Here is a 23,429-nt window from a genome sequence, read left to right on the forward strand (position 1 = left end):
CATAAAAACAAATTTCGTCTCCCCCCTCCTCTTTTCAAAAAATAGATGGACTAGTCCTGGCAAACAGCCAATCGTTGCGCGTGACGCAAACGTTATTTTTATATAAATAAATAAATATGCCGTTTTCTAAATAAATTTATGCAAACCGACACACCTGATGATGACCGTTTGAGTTATGGTCGAAACGTCGTGAGAATTTTTTATTGTTTTATATATATTTTGTTATTTTGTTGTTTCTCTTCAACGTGACTTTACCGATAAAAACTAAGAATATGAATTACTGCAGTCACGAAAGCTTTAAATCAAAATAGAAAGATAAACTGTTTACTTTTTTTTTGCTTTTACATCAAATACAATTGTCAGTATAGTTGTATCGTGGCAGAATATCGCTGTACACTTCACCATGATGTTTATTTACATTTATGGTAATAAACATAACAGTTTATGATTATTGTCAAGCAGCATACTTAAGTCTAATTACTTGTCATTGTAACATCTACATATCCACACCTCGTCTAACATAACTGCCATGAGAATACTTGCATGTCATAATGTTCTATTTGGTATTGTTTCTCTTTGAAGGAGCGTATATGCAAACAAAATAGTAAGTATAAACCTTCGTTCATTCACTAACACAAGACAACAACAACAACAAAGATCCCCCGTATAGCGTTAACAGACTGTTGGAGCAAGTGATGTTAGCGAGCACCTATGAAGAAGGCCAGAAAGACAACAACAACTGCCATTTGCCACTCTAAGTGGCGGTGACGTCACCACGACGCTTGTGCCAGGCCAGAAAGACACACAGACACACACGTACACCCCTTAAATGGAATCGTCCTTAGATGGCCACTATTTTGGAGGCAATGGTCCCCAGGCATTATCCTAGCGCCACTATTTTCTACTGCATCCTGCTAACCCTTAATAGTGGCTCACTATAGCACCTGTTCCAACAATCTATAAAAGGCAGTTTCCGCCTTGCGCGTGCGTGCGCGTATATATATAACAGCAGAAACAATGGCGCTGCGTTAGCGACTCACCCATCGGCTGCCGAGTTGGATGGAAGACGTGCAGGTCGAAGGGTTGCGTGTTGGTGCGCTGCACCACCGTCACGTTTTGGCCCGTCCACTTGTTGGCGCGCACCAGCGTGTTGGTGCGCCAGTCGGTCCAGTACACCTCTCCTCCAAAGAGGGTGACGGCGAAGGGGTGCGACAGAAACTCGTGGCCCCGCAGCACCTCAATGAGCTCCGTGCCATCGTACAGGGCAGAGTAGATGGAGTCGGAGCTGTTTTGTGTGTTTGCGGGTCAAGAGGGAGAGGATGCATTGTGAGGTGGTGGCGTAAGGCGGGGTACATCTCCCGACTTATAAGTCAGGGTTGGTGGATCATGCAGAGAAGATGCTGCTATGTTTTATCGGGCACCTGCCTGTAAGGGACAACAAAATAAGCCCCCGTTCCTTGTCGAATTTGCTCATATGATGTAGTTTGTAGGCTGCCATGGTAAATAGCAATAAGTCCGTGATTTCCTGAGTATGAAAATTCAACATTCCTATCGCGCAGGCCAACCAATGTTGACTTCACCACAAAGTGGTACACATTTTTAATTGACCCCGGAGGAATGATGGGCTCAGTCAATCCTCACACAAAATTGAACCTTGCGACCTTTATTCAGATTGCGAGCCACTCGCTGTGCCTGCGGAGCCACCTGGCTGCCTATCCATCTACACATACACATGTATAGCCCTTTTTATCAATCCACTGCTGGATGAGGGATTCGCCACACCTTTGGGGTTATTTGACCATACTTCACCATACTGGTCAATGTGGGCAGTGCATAGATTGGGGGAGCAAAAGCGCATGGCATAACAATGGCTTTTAAAGCACTCTCTATGTTGCTGAATAATCCCACAGCATGGTCACTCATCCAAACACCATCCAGTCTCAACCCTGCTTAGCTTCTGACATCTGATAATAAAAGTAATGCATCTTCTTTTCGTTCTTTCGCTAAAGTCACGTAGAATGAGAATAAAATAATAAATTGATAAAATAAAATAACACAATAATATTCTCACGACGTTTCGGCCACAACACAAGCGGCCTTCATCAGGTGAAGGGACGAGACTGTCTGGAGGACAGCGCTGTCCTGATGAAGGCCGCTTGTGTTGTGGCCGAAACGTCGTGAGAATATTATTGTGTTATTTTATTTTATCAATTTATTATTTTATTCTCATTCTACGTAACTTTACCGAAAGAACCAAAGAAGATGAATCCTTGCAGTCACGAAAGCTTTAAATCGAAAAAAAAAGTAATGTACATGTGTATTTCCAAATCTAGGTCTAATTTTTATAAATGGACCTTGCTAATGTTATCGTTTTACAAAGAAGCTTAATCATACTCTTATTAATCATAAGCTTATTATAAAAAATATATATTTTGCTGGCTTTTTGGCTGTCTGGCTGGTGGGACGGACAGACAAGTCCAAAGGACATGTGGCTGCTAGTTTTACATTTTAAAAAAATGTCATCTAAATATTTTCTGTGTCATGACAATTATATAATGCGTTTGAATGTGTACTATATATATACACACACACGCACATTTAATACTACATTGAACATTGATACACACTTTTCAAGGTAACTATGACATATCACTGTCTGAATACGCCACAAGCGAAGATGGATTGATTATAATCCACCAGTACAGCTGTGAAAGTGGCCTTCCTTCAAAACGTAATTACTTTTTGCATCATTTAAAATTAGCGTGGTGGAATTTCCCAGTGTTAATGACGCGATGACATTGGACATTTTAAATGCAGACTACATTAATGAGCAAAATGAATTTTAAAAATAGCTCCTGAAAAAAATCTAACTCTTACAGATGTTTGACTTTGTTGTAATTCCATGATAGTGTTTATGTCATCGTAAACCCAAGTACAATGGATGGCAGTAGTGTGTTAATACACGGCCCATAGGTTGGTGGTCAAGGACTTAAAATTATGCATACCACAGAAAACTCCATGTGCATGCACACCTTAGCTGCAAGCCAGATTTAGAAGTAGCATGACTGGCCGAATACATTGTTTCCACATTAATACACAGCGTGAAATCAGGGGGAAACTCAAAAGTGCCACGTGCTCTCTAAATCTCTTAAGTGTCTTTTCTAAAAATGTTCAAAGCATTCATACTTATCGGGAAGAAAGCTCCGTTTCATCTCGCACTTAAAAGAAACGTGTCCTTAGGGTGCCTACCACTACCACCCTCTTCCCATGCTCCCACATCGCACGTCCCACTCTCTCCACCCAAACCATCCACCTCACAACTCCCTTGTCAATTGCAGTGCTACAAACGTTGTGACAACGCTGAAGAGAGTCAACAGCTGCAGGCATCAAGGAACTCTGTCAATAATCGCCAAGCAGAGTGAAAAGACTTGTACCCATGAGCTGGTCCAAGAAGCGGGTTTACATTTTTTTACACTTCCCACACTTCCTACATGGCATGTTGTGTAGAAAGCTTAGTGGTTAGCACACTCCTCAGAGAGCCAGTGTGGTTCAACTGTCCCATTGATACATTAATATGAAGAATATTGTAAAGAAACATTCTTTCTGCAAAATAATGGGACGTAAAATATCCACTTCTCCTTCGGCTAAACAAAATAAAAGGGGATATTTTAGATTCCATCAATTTACAAGAGTTACACCATTGCAAGCCATGCAATTTTCAATACCTTCAAGTGAAATATATGACCACAGTTAATTGTAAGCCCATATACATGCAGACATCATTGATACATTTTATTTTCATAAAATGTTACGAGTTTAACTGTCACAATGCAATGCTTGATATTATTAAAATGATATCAGATACAATGCAGACCTCAAGCACAAATATAAAGCAGAAAAAAGGGTTTGTTTCAGTAGTTTATCTCTGATCATACACAATATGCACGGCTGTTTGTTGACTCCAAACCTTTATATATATTTGTTTTATATATATTTGTTTTATATATTTTATTATTTTATTGTTTCCCTTCAACGTGACTTTACCGAAAGAGCTAAGAATATCCAAACCTCCTGTCAACTTTTGCAGACAGGCCAATATTCTCTTGAGTTACGATTTGAAAGCACTTGACCAGTGTGGAGCTGAAGAGAAGCATGGTTTTACCAAGCCTTGCTAGCTAGACCACACGGTTGTTTCTTTCGCATTCCGAGCTGACAACATGACTCAAGAGTAACACGTTACACATTTCCCACAAGCCACGTGAAACTTCAAGGTCAGCAAGATCAAGGGTGCCACTCGACGGCTTTGGAAAAATTGAGAGGAGACAAATCACAATTAATTGTGCCTTGTGCTTAGAGAGCAACTAAGGGCTCCACTGCTACTAATTGAGTGTTTTGTCAATAACCAGAGGGCTTCAGTCCCCCCCCCGCCCCCGTTTAAATTATGTCAGCAGGCAGAGTTTGAGCCATGGCTGTTAAGTGGTAAGAACACACACGGAAGGCTGAATAGGTTAATAGAACTAATAAATCAGTGGCCTCACATTACAGAACTAGATTTAGGACAGTGCAGAAATATATTAATCAGTTAATTGATTATTTGGGTTCACTCGACTTGGGCAATGTGGGATGTGCATTATTGGGGTTTGGAATCAAGGTCAGACAAATCAGAGCTCTAATACATTCACATGGACACGCTTGAGAATTAGTAATACTCAAGCAGCTTTCGCATTCTTTAACAAAGTGAGATTTCAATAAACAACAAGCCCACACTATTTAAAAGCCAGTCTCTTTTAAAATTGGATTCTCCATCTCAATAGATGTTGATCTGTGTAGTTCAATGATCTATTAAGCCATAGGACATTAAAGGCCAAGTGGAAAAGAGTTAATAACAAAACACGCGAATGCATTTCATGAAGAGATTTCATGAGAGAAAAAATGTGCACTATAACAGAATTATCAGCACTATGTACAAGCAGGATTTGTGACTCATGTAACGATCATAATGCACATGCGCCTTCCAAATACAGAATAACCAAGCTGCAGTACCACAAAGAAGACCACAGTGCTATCTATACAGATTGGTTTATATTAAATAGCATTCCTTATTATAATGAATGGGTTTTCTCTGGGTACTAAACTTTTCTCCATCATGAACAGGGTATTCAAAATTTGATATGGCCAAACATCCCCACAGCAGGTCCTTCCTAAAATAAATTCTAGATTTCATCTTATTCTTGCGTATGGCAATAAAAAATACATGCAATTACAGTTCTATGGTGACTCAGTCCGAGTCAGCTATGGTACCTTCTAACTCGAACTAGAAATGTTGCAGCGCTCATTTCCATTGGTGGCCCTCAACATAGTGCTTGGAGCTGCACATTACCATTACAGGAAGCACTACATTCATAGGATGACCACGATTGGCTTCCCACAAAGTGGTACCTTATTTATTTTGCCCCTGAAGGATTATTTAACTCGCTTAAGCAATATTTGAATTCACAATCCTCTGATCGTCACGTGCTCCAACCACATTGTCACATGCCCATGTGATGCTTACCTGGGTAAATAACGACTCTCATTAAATGGATGCTGGTGGTGTAATTTTTTGCACAGTGGACTTGCAATTGCGAGGTTGCGAGTTTGATTCAATCTTCCAGCGTGACAGTTGAAATCAAGGGCAAGTGTCTTATACCACCCCCCCCCCCCATGTCCACCCAGCAGTATAAACTGAAACACAAAAGCTCGTCAATTGAAAGGTCATGTGTGGTGAGGTAAAACGTGGGTAACTTCCCACCCCACCCAAGACATCTCACCAGCGTAGAATAGTAGGTTAAATACCCTCAAGAGCAGTGTTCCTCATTGCAAGGCCCGCGGGCACTGGCGGCCCCTGACGTACGGTCCAGATAATACACAACACGTGACAACACCGCCCATCATCGTGCTGCTGTCAAACCCAGTGGTTTCAATTAGTGGCGGCCCTCACACTGATGATGTCTTATCGGCGAAAGTGGCCCCCTCTCTGAAAATTAGTGAAGAACACTGCTCAAGAAGGTTCTCAAGAGCACCCACTAGTGGAGGTCCTTCCACCAGCAGCAGAGCGAGAAGGCAGACTGCAGGGCTGAACCTTCACCCTCGTCACACGTTGTCTCGAGTGGAATGTATTGCGATTGCCACACGCACACACACACACACGTACCGGGCATCTATCCACATGATGCGGTTCTCCAGGTAGTCTACGGTGAGGCCGTTGGGCCAGCCTCCAGCTCCCATCTCATGGTGGATGACGTGCCGCCCTGTGCCACTCATGGAGATGGCCTCGATCCGAGGAAACGATGAATCCCAGTCAGTCCAGAAGAGAATCCTGCGAGGCGGACATAGGCGCTGGTGTGGAGCTAGGCGCGGCGGATATATCGTCTTAACCTTTATCGAGAGTGCACTCGTTGTCCCGTGTCACCGTTAACCTTATCAATACGATGACGGAGGAATAGCGACAAAAATTAAAGGGAACAATTGTCATGGCTGCCTCAACAGAACACTGTTATTAGGTAGGTGCTTGTAATATCCCCTTATTTTTCAATAGAGTGCATTTGGTTTCTTTATCAAATGTCGAGGTATTATTACCAATTAAATTATAGATAAAATCCATAAAAATGTGAGCATTTTGAGGTTTTCCAATCTCTCCACATGAAAAACATATTACCGTTGATGTGTGTGTATGTGTATATATAACCAACATACAGATGCGACTATTGTTAAATAAAATGCAAACCTTGAACACATTTAAGAGCATGTCAGATCAATAAAAGCAAGTAAACTTTACATAAAGGCACAACTACTGAAAATAATATCCTTATAAATATCTTCAGTTATGACTATGAAAGGACAAAAGTTAACAAAGGCAGTTGTACATAACTAAGAACCTGGTAAGAGTGTTCATACTACTTGGGAGTAATGTTTTCCCGGATTCAACATATAAGCGATTAATTTAATAATAACATTCGCTGGCCTATGTAAAAAAAGACTGGTCAGTAGATGGCAACTTTATATAACGGAGGCAGAACATAAGCTGGGATTTTGGTCTGGAATGTGACCTATAGGATGAATTTATTTGTTCTGATAAGTTGTTGTTGTTTGCGCTTTTAGTTTTGGTGCCATTTCTTAATGTGTGTATTAATTTTTTATTCTGCTTGGTAACAGGGTTTTTAATTGCTTGTATGTATGTTGAACTTCTTTCGCACCGTACGTAGCCAACCATGCTCATCGGCGGTGCTTGGTAGTGGCTCTACATGGGATTTCGTCCTTACATATATATAAACAATGTACAACGTTATTGGCACGAATGTCGCGATATAAAATTCAAGCATTATTACACCTCCCAGCACGTCGAGCAAAACGTCGGACGTCATGGCGTGCAGCACGCAACAACAATCCATGGACACATCGTGGGGGGTTGGGGGGCCGCTCTTACCCGTATCGAGGGTCAAGCGCGATGGCGCGCGGATGCTCGATTCCGCCCGCCACCAGCGTGCTGCGCATGGTGCCGTTGAGTCGCGCCACCTCGATCTGGTCCAGGTTGCTCTCAACCCAGTAGATGTTGCCGGCGATCCAGTCCACGGCGAGCCCCTCCGGCGTGGCCAACCCGTGCTGCACCACCACCTCCACGCTCGTCAGGCCTGCGGGTCGTGGTGCGGCGCAACGCAGGCGCGGTGTTGCGGACATACGGACGCAAATGTGGGCCATACGATGGGGCCCTCAACTCAGGCTGAACGTAATTTGAAGAACCTGTAAGAAATTACTTTCTTTGCATAGGCTGTTAAATATTTAGCAGGCATGTGATGGATAACCAATCCCATCCATTATGACCATGAGACTTGATCAATCAACTGCTTAACTGATCCGAAATGATTCTTACGCTCGCAATACATGCATGAGATCGTTCGTACCAGAATGTACAACTTAATAGTTGGCTAATTTTACGCAAATGCTACCATTAGATTAATATGATGCATGAGACGGAACAAATAAGTCAGAAAATACAAGGCAGACAATAGATAAATGAAGCAGTACAAAATAGACTAAAGGAATTGATTATTCATTTGAATCATTATCCCAATTTGGGACAATTCATTGAATCGCAAGGGGGTGAACAATTACATTTATTTTTCAGGCCTAGCATTATCGGGCTCATTAGAGGGATTATCGGAACTCACAGATGATAGTGTTTATTGGAGCTAAAATGCCCCCATCACTATAGAGGTGAATTATTGAAATCCCCTCAAATTGTGAAAAAAATCGAAGATTGTTATTGCCCAAGTGCGTTTTAGTGACATCAAAACACAATTTCTTATTATACCTTATCAGTGTGACTTGAACTTTGAGAATATTTGGGTATAATTGAATCCACTTAGTATTATTGCATTTCAGCAACTGCATTTTTCACTACAGCAGTTGACTCTGTTGTGAATGCATATTAATAGAGTAGGTTCAAAATATGTACTTAAAACACCCTCACACGTGCATTTCAAGGCAGTGTTATCAACACAATGTCTTGTGCTTTTTGCCGTTTATGCTTGTGCGCCACTGCCAACGCAGCATCACCAAATAATTTGCTTACAATTTTAAATGTAGGCATAATGTACACATTTCTTTCATTTAAAAAAATGCCACGGCCAATCATAAACAACCCTATTCGTTACTAGCACAACCTATATCGTAGTAACACGAACACCAAAGCAATTGCTATTTAACACCGAAACATTTCTGACAAATGTTCTTCGTTGGAGCTAACTGCAACTGTGACCTTCAATTCTTTATCACATTCACTTACAGGGGAGACAACATTTACGGCCAATTGGGAAGACGTGGACAAAGAGTGGCCCGCTTTGAGACTCTGCGATAGGCACAAGGTGAACTCCGAGAGTGAAGGTACACTTTCTTAATATTCCACCGTGCATGCCTGGGTTGAGGGTTGTGTGCACCGTGACCGATCACCAGGCAACACACTGCATTCCAATGAGCAAACCCAGTGATCAGTACATTTTATTTAGGTATTCAGTTTTAGATTCATGCATGTACTTACAGACAAGCAAGACAATTTAATTTCTTTGCTAAGGAGAAAAAATAGTTAAATTGAGGTGGGAATGAAATAACAACTAAGCAAATACCTCGCATTGAGTGTACCATTATGTTTGCACTACTACGCTGAATGTGAATTGTCTCTTATCCTGCCTCATGATGATAAAATATAACTGCTTAAACTAACGGACTGACATACATGGGAACATAAACTTTTAAAACAATAATAACCTTAAGTTAATGTTATTTTAATAAAAAAAGGAAATAATATATACGTAGACCTAAAATTACATCCGCGTGTATAATAGAGAGAGGAAACTTGAGAATAGAATATGAACAGTAAGCACATTTGCCATGATAACTTGGGTATAATAATTCGACAATTATAACATAATACTACTAATAAAACACATTGAATTGTATAAATGGAAGTGCAAGCACTGGCTTTAAGTGGTTTGAACACTATGCGCAGATAGTACACGTTTCTTTTTATTTAAAACTCTCAAAAAATGTATTCTATGGTTCTTTCGGTAAAGTCATGTAGATAAAAGATTTTTTTAAGATTGTAATAAAGTGATTAAAAATATCATGACGTTTCGATCGCAACACAAACGGTCGTTGCGATCGAAACGTCGCGATATTTTTAATCACTTTTTTTTTTCTATCTACGTGACTTTAGCGGAAGAACCATAGAATATGAATTTCTGCAGCCACGAAAGTTTTAAGTCAAATATTAAAAAAAAAACGTTTGGCCATTCCTCACATAGATATTAACTGTGCGGGCAATAAAAAGAAAACCTCAGTGTGATGATTCATAGAGTTCAATCAAATTTTTGCGGAGTTGGTTACCCAAACAGGTCACAATATACTTTAAGATTGGGCACAGCTGCACGCTCCTGGGCACATATCCAGTCACAGTCTATCTCCACACGGGACCCGCAGTAGCAGCGGTCGGCAAAAAATAAGAAGCAGCCTCAGCACATTTGTATTTAATCTCCAGCTTAACCCTTTCCCGCTCGTAGACGTTTGCAAGTTGTGGGGTGGGGGTGCCCGTTCACCGCCGAATCTCGGAACGCGAAGCGACACAGCATTCATTTTATTTAGAGAGGCATAGCGCCGTTGTTTTTAAAAGACATTGTACCCACCACAGTGAACTGTAGAGACATGACCGCACTCTACGATAGCTGGTGCCAGACTCTGTCACACGCCCCTGCCTGCATGGTCTTGTGGGAGAGCCTCGGTATTGATAAAGTCATTTTATTTTTAATTCCTCTTCCGGTTCCGTTCCGGAATGTGAAAGGGGTAAGCGCATGAACTCGGTGCACCCATGGAGTAGCAGCGGATGGCGCGCGACGCAGGGTGCGGACGGCACTAACCTCCCGTTTCGGAGAGCTTCCCGTGGTAGATCTTGTCCTCCACAACGTCGGTCCAGTAGAGGGAGCTCTGGTTGAGGTGGAAGTCGATGGCGATGGTGTTGCGGAGACCCGGCACCAGGACGCTGTAGTCGCCCTTGTGCAGGTCGATGCGCCGGATCTCGTGGCGGTTGGAGAAGATTATGAAAGGGACGAAAGGGTCTGCAGACGGCCGTGCCACACGGATGGGATTCAGAAGTGGCACGTGAGCGGGAGAAGATGAAAGCGATGGCACGCGACGGCAAATCCGGAAAAAAGAAGGCGCATCAAACGTTGAAATTAAATTCGAGGAGATGAAAGTGGACCGTATTACGTATTAAAAAAAGAATACCAAAGAATTGCAATTTTAACAAATAATATGCAAACAAAATTGCGAGGCAGTGAAATAGTCTTCCTGAGATGCCTGACTGTGCATACTCTCCTTCACATTCACGATTTAATGGTTGATTAAAGTTTCAGATGCCAGCTCTTTGAATTACAGGGGAGCTTGCAACCTTCAAAGTGATGGTCTTGCGATCACTCAGCCTATCAAAATTCACGGCATGATCTCTTAGCAATGTCATTTGTTTGGACTAAGAGAAGGCAAAGTGTGATGACATGAAAACAAATAGAACGCACATACATTTTTTTGAGAACAGACAAGAAAGCCGGGTTACGGTTTTAGTCAAATATTTGTCTCAAACACTAAAGTGTCTCAATCAGTTCAGCACTGAAAGTGCCATTTGTGCTTCGCACAACCAGCATAAAAAAACATCTTTGATGGATACTAGCCGCTTAATTTTTGCAAGGCAAAAGCACAGAAGCTGATAAGCAGCTCATTGCAATGACAATCAAAATCATGGGTCATGCCACAAGACGCGACGAGGCATTTTTATCACTTTTCCCACTGCTCCCGCTCAAGTTATCATCTCGCTCACCAAGGCTCTGGCAATTCTCCCCGTCAGGCATCAGCATCCAGCCGTCATAGCAGCCGCACTTGACGATGCTCTTCTCCTGTTCGCAGCGCTGGCTGCAGCGGAGGTGACGGGCGCAGTAGTCCATGAAGTCGCAGCTCTTCTTGTCCTTCCCCAGCTGCATGCCGCTCGGGCACGAGCACACCACCCCTTCGCCCGGCGCCACGGTGCAGTTGTGCGTGCAGCCCCCATTGTTCACCTGACACTGGTCTGTAGGGAAAACAAGGGAGGGCATACCGTCAAAAAAGTGAGAACTTCTACGCGTTCGCTCCGAGTGAGGATGGCACAGTTTTTTTTGTGTCGTCTCCATATTTTGAGGTGGGAATTCCGCATTCCTCTGGCATTGGAGAAAAAAAAAACAGCATCTGTGTTCACAATAAAGGTTTTTGGGTTAGATCGCGTTATTTATAAATGTGTCGTAACCCTCCACCACCCGACACGGCCAATCAGAAAAATAAAGTGTCACGTTGACAAAAGACAATTATTTCACCCTGCTGCTCTATTTAAGACCGAGAACAAGTGAGGGCTTTACCATTCTGGCGAATTGCCCGATGATGCTGGCTGTAATTACCAGCGAAACGTCGTACTCAAACTGTAAATGTTGTGGATTCACTCTTCAACACACCGGTGGGCTAAAGTAGTGAACTAATTGTCTTTTTGTCAACGTGACCCTTTATTTTGCTGATTGGCCGTGTCGGGTGGTGGAGGGTTACGACACATTTATAAATAACGCGATCTAACCCAAAAACCTTTATTATGAATAATATTGGTCGCGAAAGCTTACGTGTTAAACTGAGCATCTGTGTTGTCATTCTCTGTATAGTACAATGTTGCTTTATCCAACCTGAACAATTAACCACCCCCACAACCAGTGGAGTATTTGTGCGTGCTGTAAATGGGGATTTTTCTACAGATGTTCATGAATCCGACCGTTTCACATGCAGCAGTGAATTCTCAATCTTGCCAAAAAGTCACTTATTTCAAAAGTACTGTTCAGCATGTTCCCAAGTTTGCGGTTTAATGTTGTCCACTCACCCTATATGTGCATGGAGGAAGCGTCACTTTCTATAGATGTTCACATATAACCGTCTCCTCAGTCACCATGGAGTCACATATGTGTGACATACTGCACCGTAAACCAAGAATCAAGATCAGTTATTTTACAGTCTGCTGTAAGATGCAGAGAAATCCCAGAAAATTCATTGTATCCAGAGAAAAATTTGAAAATTGAATGCAAATGTGCAAAGCATATAACACTGCATGAAGGGTAAAAATTGCATAAAAGTTGCTGAAAAAACCCAAGTCACACTGATTACCATGACATAAAATGTAGTAAAATGCAATAAAAATAGTTTTTTTTGTTAAGTAATAACTTATTTATTGAAATCTTGACAAAGGGAAACAGCACTGCATGCATAGAAAATATAAATCTACATTACCCATTGGCAGATTATCCGGGTTTGCAGATTAACTAGGCTGGCGAAAAATAAATAAAATATCTTAAGAGAGCGCTCAATTAATTATTACCCACTCCTCACTTGTTTAGGGTCAGTGACTCGGTGCCCACATGACATAAACATGTCAAGTTATCGTTAATAAAAACAGACCGCACATCTTCCCCTTTATTCTACTGAGTTGAGGAAGAAGTGTATGTTTTTTAATACTAAATTGCATATTTTTGGCATTTGCCATGTTTTTTTTTATTTTTCATGGATGACAGAGAATTGACTGTACAAAATGTGAGCGAAATATAATTTCTGCGTTCAACACGCAAAGTGCACGGACGTCAGAATAATGTTGGCTTTTCTGTGACAATGTCTGCGGCTGAAAAGGCAATTGTTTTCTTAGTTTGTTGAGCAGCATGCATACTGTGTCAATGAAAATTCTACCAAAATCCTGCCATGTAAAAATCAAAAATATATATAAACCAGCTGAGAATATGTTCTTCCACATACCGATTGTTTAAAATAATAATAAATCATTCACTAATTTCAAATATAAAATTACATTATGCAATGTAACAAAACAGATTAAAACAAATTCACTCGTGTTTTTAAAAAAAAGTGCTACGGAAGATTTAAAGCTTGGGTGGTCTCGAGGTCCAGGCTGCTTGATATCAAATATACGATTTTAACAAGAAGTGTGTAGAAATCTCCACAGGAAAAACACTGAAAAAATACAGCAACATATTAGAATAAATTCTCAAAGGACATTCCGTCTGCTAGCCTGTGTATGCAAGAGCTCATCATGGTATTCACAAGCAGGCCATTTGCTGCCCATTTTCTGCAATTATTGTGGCCAAGCGTGCCCACAAATTCTGGTACAATTGCGCAAAATTCCTCACTAGAGGATTCAACAAAATGTTGTTCCAAGCAAGCCTCTTACAGCCATATTGTTTTTAACATCAGGGCACAACCAACATAGATTTTTGTTTAAATCACAATGATGCAAGAATTTCCATGACTAACTGATATCAACATCAACTGCTTATTTCTCCGAGCATGCTATACTCTTGGTGCAACAGGAGGCAAGGCTGTTGGTATGTAGATTAGTGTTCATTAAATAGTAACAGAGCTGACCTTTAAAAGCTAAAATGGCTGTAAATAAGACAAGTAATTGGCTTACTGCTGGCTTAGGGCTTATGAAAAACTCCAGTGTTAATTAGATAATGGTTTCACCAGGGGGCATGCCAAAATATTAATAATAACTCATTAGTTGAAAGTTTGCCGTTAATTCCGTGGAATGAATTCCATAGCGCAGCTTAAGGACTTGAACTAAATATTATTTACATTCAAGATAAAAAAAATACATTGCGTGATTAAACACCGTTATGATACATATGTATTGAATAACCTGGGACAAAAATTACCTAGGAATCTTAGCGAATCATAAAATGGAAAAGTATATTTGGAGTTAATCCTGCTCGTACATAAAATATGTGCAAAGATTGAGCTGGTAAAATCTACCACTCATTTTTTATAACCTTTAAACTGCAAAAGACAATATAAATGTTAACCTCATCAAGTTTGGAGCAGTGGCACCGTGCTTAGCACACTGCGTTCTGAGTAGCAAGACCCAAGTTTAATTCCTGGCCATGGACAACGTGTACCTTCAACCCATCGCGTCAGTTGGGTCCGGCAATCCATGACCTAACACAACTTGAGGAGGCCTTCAATCAGCAATGGGTTACACAAACGGCTGCAGGTATTTTTAGTTTTACATCTCAAACAAATAACCAATATAATAAATATTCTAGCAAGGCTATGACCTCTCTATTTATTCGTTATAAAGAAGGGCCATTGTCCAAAGGTTGTCTATGGTATACTCTTTTTTTTATTGTAAGGCAGTTTTTGACAAATGTGGGGGTTTTTTGTTTCGTTATATCGATTTAACCATGAGTGAGATACATTCATTATGCAGACGCTATCAACATACTATTCAATTTATTATTATTAACAATAATATTCAGGAATTACCAATACTGTTTGCATGAAATGACATTCATATTCACATTCTACCAGCATGTCCATATACATTATAGCCTAAAGTTGTGTGCCTTGCATTTCTAAAAAAGTTAACGATGTTGAAGTGTGAAGGGCAATGCCTTGACATTGCATTTACATCCAATATGCCAATGCATTCAGACTTGACGTAAAAATCTTATATCAGCATGACACAGATAGTTCACCAAGGGTGACTGCCAATTATGCATCAAGCCTGCACCAGAAGACTGGCAGGTGTATGTTGGATAATGCTTGGAATAAAATATGGCAATTGCATATGATTATTTCATCATCTAGAGTTAATAATGTTGTGTTGCAAATTGCAGTCATGTTTTCGATTAATTGTTGTCAACTAAGAACTTGCATTACTTTTATAATCTACGATGAATATTCCTTAACAGACATGTTATATGCTGGACAAACTATTCTGTAACTTGGAATGAAATAACTGTCATGCTGTTTCGAGATTTACATTTTTGTGTTTTTGTCTATTCCATTTCAATACTGAATGCATGCTGAGACCTTACCCCAGCCATCCAACAGCCAAGCCAACCGAGCTAGATGGTGAGCCATCCCCTATGCTAAATAACACAGAAATGTCAGAATTATTCCTCAAACTGCAATCTCATTTAATAAACTTTTCAAACACTACCTGTATATTTCAAACACCAGCTGCTTTCTTAAAATGATTGGTACCTTTGTATCACCAATGTTCACACTTTGTTCCTTTCTATACATAACCAACCTTGAAATCCTCTGTCTCATGTATTCTTATACATTTTAATTCCATGGCATCTGAATGTATAGTGCTTTTCATCTCATAATGACATTACCTATTCTCCTTAAATAAATAAACTGTTTCTTACTAAATGCTCATTTATATGATCCTGGATTACCAAACAAATATAGGTGCAAGTATAGCAACTGCATCAATAACAAATATATACAATAACCAGAAATTATGTTTTTTCTGTGGCCACTGCATGACAGGATGTGATGATCTACTGGTTGTGTGAATGTTGCAATGCAATTTCTTTTCCTGTTGACAGGATGTGAAAAGATGAGCTGTGATACAATTTGTGGCAACAGAAATAATAGAACGTGAAAATAAAATAAATCCATCAATCAATATCAAGTATAGCCGAGCTGAATATTTTTTTTTATCATGATGATCTTTAACCTGGCCGTACATATGACTGTACAAGACCTATTTTGAATGAGCGACCTTAGCTTTGCCCGAGGGCAAGCACTGTCCCCGTGCCTCCTGCCGTCAAGCTAACACGTACCGCACAGCATGCCTTCATCAGAGCCGTCGGGGCAGTCACTGTGGCCATCGCACAGCTTCTTGGGTGGTAGACAGATGCTGGAATCGTTGGCGCAGGAATGGGAGGGTGGCTTGCACAGCATGGTTTCGCAGCCTTCCTCGTCAGAGTTGTCCTCGCAGTCATTGTCACCATCGCAGAACCACGTCTTGCTGATGCAACGGCCTGCGGAGACGAAACTTGCTTAACCCTTTCCCGTTCTGAGACGTCTGCACACGTTGCAGGGTGGGAATCCTGTTCACCGCCGAAGCTCGGCACGCAAAAGCGGTCAGCGTTAATTTTATTTAGCGAGGCGTAGCGCCGTTGTTTTTAAAGACGTTGTACTGACCGCAGAGAACTCGGGCGACACGACCACACTCTGATATCTGGTGCCACACGCCCTCCTATATGGCCTTGTGGGAGACTTGGTACTGATAACTTTTTTCTTCCGATTCTGTTCCGATGATGTATGTGTATGTCATCAGAATGGGAAAGGGTTAATTGCGTTGTTAAATAACATTGCAGGCTGTCAAAACCAACTGATGCCTCTGTTATCAGACGAACATTGCTTTTGGTTTCCATGGGCGATGCATTTTGAGAAGTTTCTTAATGCCTCGTCTACCTCTTGAGGGTCTGCACGAGTGCATGCAATGCATACTTGCAAAGCACTGCATATTAAAATGACAGCCCTTTTCACTCGTAATAGATATGCATGGGATTAACCCAAGCTTAGCTTGCCATTCCTCTTTGCTTGCGTGACAACAGCGTTGGACTGAAATGTAGTGTTCTAGACTATGATCTAGTGGATTTACATGCATCACTAGACAAACACCTGCATTCTACACGCATATCTTGCCTAATTTAATTATTGAAAGATTTACATTATTTATATATAGAAAATTTAATCATGTCAGCAGGATACACATTGATCTGTGAGGTTTTAGTCAATGCAATGGGTAAGAATAAAATTGGTGAGAAAACCTGAGTCATGAACTATGCACCTTGTACTAATATGTATTTTTTAAAATCAGAACACTATTGTAATAATGTTCGCATTAATAAATAATTTTTGAAGATACATTCTTCGAAAAGAGAGGCATAATACTCAGAATGTGTAAATTGGCAATCATAAATTCCACAAGACAACGAATTAATTCAGTTAGGCATCTTTTTCTTGAGAAAAAAAAACAAACAAACAAACGACTTCTCGCAAATGAACAGTCGCACCGCTCAAAAGTGACTTAATGGGAAAACATGTGTGCAAGGGGACATGCTGAAAGGTTGACCTCAAATACATGAACACAATCCGATGAGAGACAGCATGACAAGCATGAGACGGGTCACATGCAGACATCCCCCCGTTGCACCACCCACCGGTATCTCGACAGGAAAACTGCAACGTGGGGTCACAGGTGCGCACTACGCCGTCGCACTCCTTCTCGTCGCTCGTGTCGATGCAGTCGGTGTCTCCATCGCAGCGCCAGCGCAGTGGAATGCATTGCCCGTCCGCTTTGCACTGGAACTCGTCCCCATGGCAACCACCCGGTGGCCGGGTCGCTGGAACAGGTTGCAGAGAGACAAAGCGTGGTGACGGGGCAGCGATAAACGGGGCGCCGGCAATTCTTCGGGCACCAACAACGGCCGGCGCTACGCACTGGTGATGGGGGCCACTGCCCAAGGCAATTTGGGCCGAGCCGAAAATAACTTCCAAATCTTGCCCCATTTGTGAAATGTCAACAGGGGCATCGCTTCAGCTCCGCCGTCTAGGGCAGAGCGCTCACCCCCCCAAGCTCACGGTTCCAACGCCTGCTGTGCGAGTTACGTAACGCAAGAAAATGATTGCTTCACAGGCCCATACGGAAATTGTGCTGGCACTTACCTCATGCCTATGCGACGCACAGGTAGGGGTGTTATTCTGATTTGGTTAAAGGAGGCGTAAAGTCGAAATGGAATGAAAGTGTCATACTGAGTTAGAGAGAGATAAATGTGGCAAAACATGCAGCTTTTTCACGTAAAAAACCACATGTTGCCTAAACTTCTATTGTGGTATTCAAGCGCTCCAAGGGTAAATGTCCTTCAGAAGAATATAGCTTCCTCTTGCCATCACAACATTTTGAGAATTCAGAACAATGTTGTGGATTCTCAGAAGCTATATTATGCGATTCAAATGAACGAGAACACATGCAAGGAACTATTACATATATTGTTAACCACGAAGTAATTTTATCAAAATAAATGCCAATATAATAAAACTTGCAAAAGCAGCAAAATTACTTTGCCCTCTAATTTGATTCCACAGATCGCATTCAAAAAGATCTGAAGGACAACGTTTCCATTCGCAACAATGGACAAGCCAGTCCTATATCGAACGGTGCTCATAAGCCACTTTTACAACAAACAACAAAAAAAATGTGAAAACGCGAGGTTAAATAACGAATGACCAATCCAAGCACGGGCATCAAATTACAGCACGGAGACCTGCGATGGAACGGTGGCCCTCGAGAGCCCTTGGCGCATTGTGCTTTACCGAGCTTGGTGCAGTTGGGGTTGGTTTCATCGCTGAAGTCGCCGCAGTCGTTGTCCCCGTCGCAGGTCCAGTGGCTGGGGATGCAACGCCCGCTGTTGCACTTGAACTGGGAAATCGAGCACGAGTGGTTGCAGCCAATCTCGTCGCTCGCGTCCGCGCAGTCGTTGTCTGAGGGGTGCACGAGGGGCCGACAAGAGGAGAGGGCGACGTGAGAGCGAGAAGGGGGCGAAGGAGCGAGCGAGCGAGCGAGCGAAGGAGAAAGACACAGGGGCAGCGTAAGAAGCAGCGGGAAAGATGCAGACGGGAAGGACGTTCGAAATGCGGAAAGGTGATTGGTTAGCAGTGCGGAATGCGCAGTGGGTAGAAAATAATACGAGGAGTTGTAAATATGAACCAAGATGTAGAGGATGAACATATTTAAGACGGTTTTTGTAAGTCAGTGTGATGGTCGATGGTAGAAAATGGGTGTGAATAACCACGAGGAATGGGAGGAGATGACAGAGAAGACGTGTGGAGTAGAGGAAAAGCAGGGGAAAATGTGAATGCAAGAATCGGACGTAGAACGAGACGCTGAATCCACAAGGGGAAGATGGCGAATCGTCAAGCTGTGAAAATGATTGACTGAGCGCAGTGCTCAGCTGGTCTTTTGGAATTGCACAGAATAATTAATATGCATCATGGGGAGGGGAAAAAATGAATTATAACACACATTAGTACCATTAATTTGTTCACGTAAAATGCTTTTGACATACATTTGAATTATTAATTTATATTATTAAGAGGAATAGCATAGATCACACTGTGTACCATGGCATCATCTACATAGTAATTTGTGGCATTATTTCCAAACACAGCATTAGTTGTAAGCCCAGTCATTATATTCAAGGTCATTAAGAAATAGCTGCCATTAGCAAAAAATAAAGTCTTTGCTTATGAAAATTAAGTAGGCTACGAAAAACCCATAGAAAATTACATTAATTTAAAAGAAAATGGCTCTTTATTAAAGAATAAGAGCCATTCAATATCGGTAGGGAAAGTGATTGAGGTTTGTTAATCTGTTAACGCAGTGCACTGCAGAGAACATAGAAGGTGTGGCTCCTAATTTAACAGCGGCTGACAGAAAATGCCATGCACAGTGATCTATGGACTACCGTAGAACATTGAACAGTGCTTTTCATCTGAGCCATCACCACAATCGTCATCTGCAAGACAGAAAACAACGAGGCTGGACGGGAAAAAAAGACACGTAAATGACCCAAATAGATAAAAATTACAGAGTGTGAAAAAGACAACGGCGAGATGGAATGAAGGATCATGCGTGGTTCATCATTGAAAATATACAAGCTTGGGGTGAACACATTTTTCATTTATTCGGATATGAAGATTATAATTTTATTTATTTAGATATATGATAATGCACATGTGCCTGCTGTGCAAATGGTGGTGGATATTATTTATGGTGTTATTAATATTCTATAACTCTTAGGCTTTTGTGATTGGTTCAATATGCCATGTGATCGATGTTTTTATATATATATTTACCTATACAAGTAACATGCATAATTCTTGGACATAGCAGTTTTAAATATCTAATTTTGGAAACATGTGCAAGTTGCACAATGGACAGTGAGAATATAAATTTTGATTTAAAGCTTTCGTGACTGCAGGGATTCAGATTCTTTGGGTTTTTCGGTAAAGTCACGTAGATAGGTTCAAAGAAAATAACAAAAAATAACAACAAAAAACTACGACGTTTTGATCACAACACAAGCGATCGTCATCACCACTTGTGTTGTGATCGAAACATCGTAGTTTTTTTGTTATTTTCTTTTAACCTATCTTCGTGATTTACCGAAAAACCCAAAGAATATTAGAATATAGTTATGGAGACTGTAATGCCCCTTAAGGCTTCCTACTGAAACAAATCCTTAAAACTTCAAGCCAGCACAACCCCGCTGAGACAGACTGAGCTTCCTCCAGCGCGTATAACACAAGAACAGGATACAGTGTTGGTATTGCAACTGATTTAAAGCAGGAGGATTTTTTGGTACAAAGTGTATTGTTGTGGAAAATTGAACTCAAAAGTGTAACCCAGCACAACTAAAACAGCTGGTTTGTTGCTTTTACCCTAACTCCAACCCTTCAATACTAACAATACATGGGCACATATAAATATACAAAATCATTTCAAAATGAAAAATGTATGTCTCCATGCTCAAATATCCATTTATGCAGTGACCATTTGTTACCCTAAGCCAGCAGTAGAAATTACACATTTACCATGATGGGGACCAGTATCTCCATGGGATATATAAATTAAATTACTAAATACGGACACAAAGGTAACGTTTACATTTGAAGGATTTCTGCGACCGCAATCAAAAGCAATGGTTCAAGCAGAGGGAAACTGGTGTGACGATATTTTAAATGGCATTTTCTTTATCACTTTTAAAGCGTACAGACACACACACACGACCCCAAGCTACGCAGTCAAAGCTTTTAAAGGTAATATGAGATGAAGCCAAGATGAGAGAGGGTGAGACATATAGATGAGACAGCAGATGGACCCCACAGCAGGGTACGAAATGAAAAGCATTGGCAAATTGACACAGACACTAGGGAACACGTGTGTCCCCTGATGGGGCCAGTGGAAGCCTAATCCTCATTCATGTATTCTGGCATTAAACCCTGATTACATGGTGTTTTTGGACCAGTAACTCTTGTATAATTCTCACAATGTGCAAACAATGACAGCTGTTGAAGCGTATTTCCTTTCGAAGACTCACAAGTCGAATCGCCTTAGCTTAATAATAATAATACTAGATTTTAAAATGTTTTATTAATGTATTTTAAAAATAGTAAAGAAAAACTGTCCGAATAAGAATGTGGGCATCATTCACCCGCTGTCCTCATGACAGTCCGGTCCCTTCACCTGATGAAGGCCACTTGTGTTGTGGCCGAAACGTCGTGATTTTTGTTATTTTATTTTTTACCTACGTGACTTTACCGAATAGAACCAAAGAGTATGGATCTTTGCAGTCACGAAAGCTTCAAATCTAGTACTGAACAACAATGTAAGAAACTGACGCGAGATTTGCACAATGTGTTGCACGTCATTTTAGAACGACAAAGGATGAGGGGAGCCAAAATTTGACGTAGCTATTTTGGCCATTATAAAATCAACTTCAGTTCCACCAGCATGCTGCGCAACAAGCAATGTGTCATGGCTCGAAATTACCTGCATCGCAGCGCCAGTTCATGTTGATGCAGCGGCCGTTGTTGCAAGCAAACTGTGTGAGCGGGAAGCACGTGGGGTATGCTGGAAAGGGGCAAAAGAAATATCCATTGAGATGCGGACACACCAGCAGAGGCATACAAATGTGAAAATAAAGTTCACTTTCAATAATTGTGTAATACGACACCTTCCACTGTGGGGTGCCCTTGCCAAGGAATGACTTCTGGAATAACAGTTGTCTTTTTAAATAATGTCTTTCCGTATACTGCTAGCAAATCAAAGACTTAAAATAAAAATTCAAATTTTTTTTTACATAAAAATACATATACTTCTCAGATCTGCTCGTAAAATGTGATTTTATGTGGGAACTTTTCATTCACTTTGTGTCGGGCAAGCAAACAATCCCAAACCTAAAATAGGCCTCGATGTGATGGGTAACATTCCACTCAACTGCACAAATCAAGTTTTTAAACACGCACAATTACAGCCTTATATAATAAAATACTTTTCTGTAGGTCTCCATTGGTTAAAATGTTACTTGTCTATAGTCACAAACTATACTCCAAAGTAGACTAGGCAGTCAGTACAACAGCATTGAAACACGCAATAACCTTGCACAAATGTGATCCTGTCAACTGCATTTAAATATGGAGTTTAAACGATGAAACGACAGCTAATTGACAGTGGCTCATGGTTGCTATTATTGTGGCATGCATGGTAGCAGGCCTTTGCTGGGTTAAGAGGACTCCTCTTTTCCATTAAACACCGCTTGTGCTCACTTTCAGTGGCCCCATTTCATAACCTGAAGTCTTCTATTAGTCTTGACTCCTTCACTCTCCCCCCCGCCTTGACACGGAGACCAGACTCATTCGAGCAGCATTTTTTTAACCAATCCTCCTGTGACACCGTTCTCTCAACCACCCCCATGCCTTGCACGATTGTGCCGTTTTACCAACTTACTCACCACAGGAAGGTGGCTCGTCGGACCGGTCCCCACAGTCGTCGTCCAGGTCACACTTCCAGGACATAGGGATGCAGTGACCACTGGCACAGGAGAACTGGTTTGGAGGGCATGTCCGAGCTGTCACCACAACATATGCAGGAGAGGATCACATAGGGTAATATAAACAGGAGTATCAATCACATTCTTGCTATGAATGCACGTGTACCGATCATAAGGATTATTTTCCTATGAATTGTGATAACTCCTTTGTACATACAGCTCAGTGTGTGTGTGTACACATGTCAACGTGTGTACACAAATGCAGTGAGGAGTAGTGTAGCGGTTAGCGTGCTGTGCTACGAACTGGTCCTGGGCCTCTTCTAGGTCGACTCAGCCTCAAATGAGTATGTAGTGTGGTGTGTTAACATTGCCACTCGGGAGACAGGGCCGCCAGAAATGTAGCTGGGCACCCAACGGCGCTAC

General features: G+C 41.4%; 1 protein-coding gene and 1 long non-coding RNA gene across 11 annotated transcripts in view; both read right to left on the bottom strand.

Moving 5' to 3' along the window:
• Positions 1 to 23,429, bottom strand: part of LRP1 (LDL receptor related protein 1) — a 313,912-nt gene that overhangs the window by 104,050 nt on the left and 186,433 nt on the right. For all 10 annotated transcript variants that reach the window (XM_032951130.2, XM_032951128.2, XM_032951126.2 and 7 more), the window contains 10 exons: positions 22,968 to 23,084; positions 22,007 to 22,087; positions 18,769 to 18,936; positions 17,616 to 17,798; positions 16,227 to 16,427; positions 11,402 to 11,647; positions 10,449 to 10,646; positions 7,466 to 7,670; positions 6,194 to 6,358; positions 1,041 to 1,285 (listed from right to left, as the gene is read on the bottom strand). In XM_032951130.2, coding sequence (XP_032807021.1) covers positions 1,041 to 1,285; positions 6,194 to 6,358; positions 7,466 to 7,670; positions 10,449 to 10,646; positions 11,402 to 11,647; positions 16,227 to 16,427; positions 17,616 to 17,798; positions 18,769 to 18,936; positions 22,007 to 22,087; positions 22,968 to 23,084 — 1,809 coding nt within the window. The remainder of the gene's footprint in view (positions 1 to 1,040; positions 1,286 to 6,193; positions 6,359 to 7,465; positions 7,671 to 10,448; positions 10,647 to 11,401; positions 11,648 to 16,226; positions 16,428 to 17,615; positions 17,799 to 18,768; positions 18,937 to 22,006; positions 22,088 to 22,967; positions 23,085 to 23,429) is intronic.
• LOC116940855 (uncharacterized) lies at positions 3,778 to 6,186 on the bottom strand. Its single transcript, XR_004402612.2, has 2 exons — positions 4,069 to 6,186; positions 3,778 to 3,967 (listed from the first exon to the last, which is right to left on the bottom strand). It is a non-coding gene; the product is annotated as an uncharacterized LOC116940855 (long non-coding RNA).

This window comes from Petromyzon marinus, chromosome 10, assembly GCF_048934315.1.
Source record: "Petromyzon marinus isolate PM22_M1 ecotype Great Lakes invasive population chromosome 10, UKy_Petmar_22M1.pri1.0, whole genome shotgun sequence".
NCBI classification, from domain to species: domain Eukaryota; kingdom Metazoa; phylum Chordata; class Hyperoartia; order Petromyzontiformes; family Petromyzontidae; genus Petromyzon; species Petromyzon marinus.